Source organism: Anas platyrhynchos, chromosome 3 (assembly GCF_047663525.1).
Source record: "Anas platyrhynchos isolate ZD024472 breed Pekin duck chromosome 3, IASCAAS_PekinDuck_T2T, whole genome shotgun sequence".
Taxonomy (NCBI): Eukaryota; Metazoa; Chordata; class Aves; order Anseriformes; family Anatidae; genus Anas; species Anas platyrhynchos.
In genome coordinates, this window is record NC_092589.1 from 82,292,822 (window position 1) to 82,298,578 (window position 5,757).

Genomic DNA, 5,757 nt, shown 5'->3' on the forward strand with positions numbered 1-5,757 from the left:
GATGCTTTGCGAGTCTTTGAATCCCTCAGGGATGCTTTGGCTCTCACCACACTGGGGGACTGATGTGCTGGGGGCAGCCTTCACCCAGCACGACCCACCACGCCAGGGCCATGCCAGGAAGCCTGGAGATGCCTCCCAGACCCCCACCTCACCCTCTTCTCCCCAGGACTGATCCCCAAGAGCCTCCCGTTCACCCCAATCCCCCCATTTTCCCCAGTTGCCCACCCGCCATCTGCCCCTTGGGCAGCGGGGTGCTACTTGCCATGGACACCCGTCGTCCTGTGGCGGCGGCAGGTGGCGGGGGGCTGCCTGTTGGACTTCCCTCTTGGCTCCGCTGCCCCTCACAGCCCGACGGGGAGCCAGCCCCAGAGCTGGTGTCAGAGCCCCCTGGGGAGGCAGAGCTCCGGTTGCCGCTGCCCTCGGGGCTGGCGGGCAGCACCCTGGAGAGGAAGCTGGACTTGCGGGTGCCGGGGCAGTGCCCACTGTCGGGGGACTCGCCGCGCTCCTCCTCCACGTCCCTGCAGGCGCTCACCCGGCTGTGCTTGCGGGGCAGCCGGCGGGACATCCCTGTCCCCGTCCCCATCCCCGCTGTCCCCACCATGCCTGGCGGAGCCTCCTCGCTGCTGGAGGACACCGGTGGCCTCTGTCTGCGGTGCTGCCCCGAGCCCCCGATGGCCGAGGAGGAGGAGGGAGGTGGTGGCGGGGAGGCCGAAGGGCGAGGAGGCATCACCGAGCTGCTGGGGGGGTGGCAGGGGACGGCTTGGTCATCAGCCCGGCCCGCTGGCCTCCGCGGCCGGCCCGCCAGGGTCTTGTGGATCCTGTTGAGGCCCAGGTGGGCGATCTCGAGGATGTTGAGGAAGAGGGAGACGGCGGCGATGCTGTGCATGAAAAGCATGAAGATGGTCTTCTCCGTGGGCCGGGACACGAAGCAATCCACCGTGTTCGGGCAGGGGGGGCGGGTGCACTTGTAAAGGGGGGGCATGTGGAAGCCGTAGAGCAGATACTGACCCACCATAAAGCCCACCTCGACCACCGAGCGGGTCAGGATATGTAGCACATAGGTGCGCAGCAGGGACCCCCTCAGGGGTGCCTTGTTCACCTTCTTCTGTTCCTCCAGCTTCCGCAGCTCCCTCTCTACCCTCTTGTGTTCCTCGGGCAGGGGCTCCAGGTCCTCCAGCTGAGCCCGCAGGTGGGCTTTCCTCTTCTGCCTCTCCTTCTCTAGAGCCCTTAACCTGTAGAGCGCGTGGCCCATGTAGACTAGAGACGGAGACGAGACAAATATGATTTGCAACACCCAGTATCTGATCAAAGAGATGGGGAAGGCTTTGTCGTAGCAGATGTTGCTGCAGCCGGGCTGCTCCGTGTTGCAGATGAACTCCGACTGCTCGTCATCCCAGACGTCTTCGGCAGCCACTCCCAGCACCAGCATCCGGAATATGAACAGGATCGTGAGCCAGATCTTGCCAACGATGGTGGAGTGGATGTGGACTTCCTCAAGGATGCTGCCCAACAAGTTCCAGTCCCCCATGGTCAGAAGTTCATGTCTGAAATGCAAAAAGTGATCTTAATTTAATACACAGATGGATTTATTTTCAAAATGGTCCTTTTTTTAAATATCTTTTTTAAAATAATGATGCTTCATGTATATTCTTTTGATAGCAGGAGAGCTTAGAAATTCATCCTTATTTTCCATGTAATGGGCTGTTAAATTAATGCCGACATGATTACTAGTGAAAGATTCAGATGTGAGATTATTTTAAGCTTAAGAGAGACTGCGTTCACCTATAAGCCACAATACTTCTTAACTGTCTGCAGTTTTACAGCATTTTCTTCCCACTGGGAAAGAAGATTTTTTTCTCCCCTACTTTGCAAATCCACTGCCAACAGTAGATTAATCTACACCCACTCTATGCTTGTCTGTGGCTATGCCACAGCTTTGCGTGAAAAACAACTGGAATAATATATCAGGCTCATTACTTTCATTTCATTGACAAAGTTTTGAGACGTATCCTAAAACTGTGACCAAGAAGAATTTAATTTGGTACTCCAAGGTAGTAGCATTATTAATGCCATCCGTCCATTATTATCCTATCTACCAGCATAGCAGTCCACAAGTTTCTACCTTGGAGTCCAAAACTACAAGTACATAGCTAATTTACACATAAATGTACATGTATAAATAGTCTCAGTTCTAGGCTATCATTCTTGAAGTCAGAGTGTTTCTAGGATTTCTATCTGGAATGTTATGCTTTGTCTTGATAATAAATTTAAACATATGAAATGAATAAAGCAGGAAATATGTAATGGGGTGTTGGGAAGGTTTTTAGCTGTGAATGTGAGATGATCTTTTTAACTGCCTCTTTCCCAGAAGCAATCTGATTCATCAGCAAACTGATCTATGTTCTGCTGCAGGATGCTTGATTCCAAGCCACTTCTCTAGAAGCTGTTCAGGAGCTCCAGATATTGTGGGGAATTGAAATGTAAGGTATTTGTGTATTTATGAATACATCACACATTCTATGTAGTATTCCTGGAATTCTTCCTGCCAACATGGCAATAAAATATTGAAAGCAACTATGGTCATATTCACTTAAGGGTTCTCACTTAAATTTTGTATGCTACTGCACTTTCAGAGCTTCCCAAATTCCACTAAACTACAACCTTTTGTAAAGTGCCATTTATAAGCTTCTGAAGAGCGGCTGGCTGCAATACCTAAAATCTTCCATGATCTTGATTGATTGCAAAGCTGAGTGATATCACTGTTATCAATATATCTTGGAGGTGATTTATGATATGATCCTGCAGAGCAAGAATCTGCTTGGAGGTTGTATTTATCCACACTGCAAGTAAAGATGTTCAGTTGTAACCAACAGCACAGCTTGAAAGTGCATGTACAGAAGAGTCTGTATTACATAATTCACCTTCAGTATGATCAGTAGAGGTTTATGCAGAGCAAGATCCCAACCCAGACACTCAAGAGGACAAGTACTAGTGGGTAATCCTTGCTGACTTGTTAGGTACAGCTTTCCCTGAAAGGTGGCTGACTGACAGCAGGACACAGCGGCTGAACAAAAGAGCATTGAGCAAGATGCTAAAATGTAAGTGCAGGAAATGAGACATGTTTTAGTCCTAGAGATGAAGAGAGATCATTCTTCTAGCACTAGGAATTGTCAATGTCCATTTTGGAACAGAAAGTTAATGTCTCTCAGGGTGAGGACAAGAAGAGGAGTATAAACTGTGTCTCTATGCAAGCGTTTGTTTCTTTGTTGTTGCTATCAGTATCTAAACAACACTGTCCTTGACTTTCCTTTACAACAGCTGACAGGGCAGGATAATTATAGGAATGGTCTAACTAATTCTCTAAGTAAGCTTACTATACCAAGACACTTTCCCATAAAATCTGCACTGATAGAACCACAGTATGAATATTTACATGGTAAATGTTCTGTAATAACATAATAATAAAAATAAAAAGGTAACCTATATCCACGAAAGCCATAGTTTCAAAGATGTCAGTCAAAACTACTTCATAGCCTTCTGTTTACAATTTATCCATCTTTCCTTCCCCCACCCCGGTCTTATTTGAGCCCAGTGTAACAGAGTAATTTCAGTTTACTGTAAGAGAGTAATCTAAAATACCAGAGATATCATTATTCCTAGTCTGACAAAATACACAGTTCTAGATTGTACAGACGTGGGACATTTCTCCTTATACAATCTGACTAATCTTCATGTCTGTCCAAATATTTTTATATGACAATTTTAAGCATTAACCATTCATGCATGTAATAGTTAGAATCAGATGGAAGTTCCCCATTTCTAATGGAAGACATTTCTTAATTTCTTGTTTTTGTTACTTCTTTACTTCTTCTAAAGTTCGTTTAATAATTTTCCACAATTCAAATCACTTTTGCCTTAAATATGTGCCAATATTTCATCAGAAGTGATTTGCAGAGTTAAACCTTCTTAAATTTTATCACATGTAAACTAAAATAGCACTGGAACGGATGGTCAAAATGAAGTACGGCACTGTCTGAATTCTCCTTTCGTCCTGCAGCCATTACACTTCAAAAGTAGCAATATATACATTTGGCATCCTGAGAACGGCCAGTCTGATAACACCTGTGAACAGGCTCAATTGATCCACTGGTTATAGCTCGTATTAGGAAGTGAGTAATAACCCACAACTAAACTGCAAAAAGACCATTTTTCATCAATTTCTATCTTCACTGAAAAACTGCTTTTCTAAAAAGATTAAATATTAAGATATAAATACTCCTAGTTTTTAATTTGAATTGCTATCAGTCTGATGGGTATCTACTTGCTCAGAACTTCCCTAGGAAGATTTTTTTTTCTTCTGCTTACCTTAGGAGAAAGCCCTTGGTTATTCTTTGTTAGGGCATTGCAGAAGGAGCACGTAGCACTGCTGAATGCTGTAGAGCAGAAAATTTCTTCCGAAGTGCTAGAACATCTGTTGTGTTTTTTTTTTTTTTTCTTTTTTTTTTTTTTCTTTTTTTCAAGAGCCAAAGCATAAACGTGGTACTTGGAGCAGACTTCTCAGTTATTTGTATTTGGATGTTTAGATCATTCAATCTAAACTCTATGTGCATGGTTTCAAACCATCAGATGATGGGATGGTGCCGCTAGCCAAAATTATCATGCAATTATTTTAGTCAGTGGCATCTATCAAAGCCATTCCCTCGAGGCTCAGTCTGCACAGCAATCATTTCTAATGTCCCTATGCATTGTTATATTCACTTCTTCAAACATTGTGTCTCCACCCAGATCCTAAGTTAATTTTTATTTTGTAAGAGGGATAAATAACCACCCTTTGCAGCCCTACAGGTTCTTACATTTTCTTTACATTCCATTAGTTTCGCTTTGAATCAAAGCCAAGGGATCGATCGGTCACGTCCGATTTCATACTCTGCTGCCTGCTGAGTTAATTTGGTCTGTGGAAGACTGGTGATCTCGAAATGGAGGCAACACTAGCCCAGACTCGAGGCCTCGGTTAGAAACACCAGGCCTTCGACACAGGAACCCTGCCTCAGCTGGGTCACAGCCACCCCCAAAGGCAGATCAGAATTTGTATCTGTGAAAAAAAGTAGTAAAAAAAAAAAAAAAAAAAAAAAAAAAAAAAAGAGTTCCTAAAATAAGAATTTGTGAGAAATCTAGAGCTGAGGCTCCAATGCTAGAAATGTCTCCCCCATCAGCATGAGGCATTTGTCCTTTGCCCATGCTTGAAACCTAAGAGTAAGTTACAGCACATACACTTCAATCCTATAAGGAGCATGACTGATTCCCACTTCAGTCTCTTCCCCCTAAAGGTTTCCCACTAACCAGTGGCCAGCTCTCAAAAGACACCAGCCCCGTTTCTTGGGGATTAGCTCAGATTTCCGTAGCGGTGCATCCTTCTCTCCTGCACAGGCCGTACTCCCTGAAAGTCACATTTGAGTCCAGACCCTTTCCCTGCAGTAAATGGGGTGGCTACAGTATCTTTTCTTCAGCCTCAGTATAATGCAGATGTACCGTTTGTGTATATTTCAGATGCTTTAAGGGAGCACTTTCTACACTTTCTACTCCTGAGAGACATGTTAACAGCCATCCAAACCAGCCAGACCCCCCTGGGCCTTTCTCACCCATATGTTTCTGCTCTCACTTGTCTCTCGAGGCAATGTACTCTCACACACCTGTCACTGGTGTTTTATTTTCTTGTCTCTTCTTTCCACACTTGCTCACAAAGTCTCCAAGGCTTTA

The 5,757-nt window shown here is 45.1% G+C and overlaps 1 protein-coding gene across 1 annotated transcript; it reads right to left on the reverse strand.

The window, feature by feature from the left end:
* On the reverse strand, window positions 1-1,647 carry GJA10 (gap junction protein alpha 10). Its single transcript, XM_027452966.3, has one exon. The coding sequence runs from the start codon at window positions 1,526-1,528 to the stop codon at window positions 191-193; it is 1,338 nt and encodes a 445-aa protein (XP_027308767.2). The 5' UTR covers window positions 1,529-1,647; the 3' UTR covers window positions 1-190.
* Between the last annotated feature and the right edge of the window lie 4,110 nt (window positions 1,648-5,757).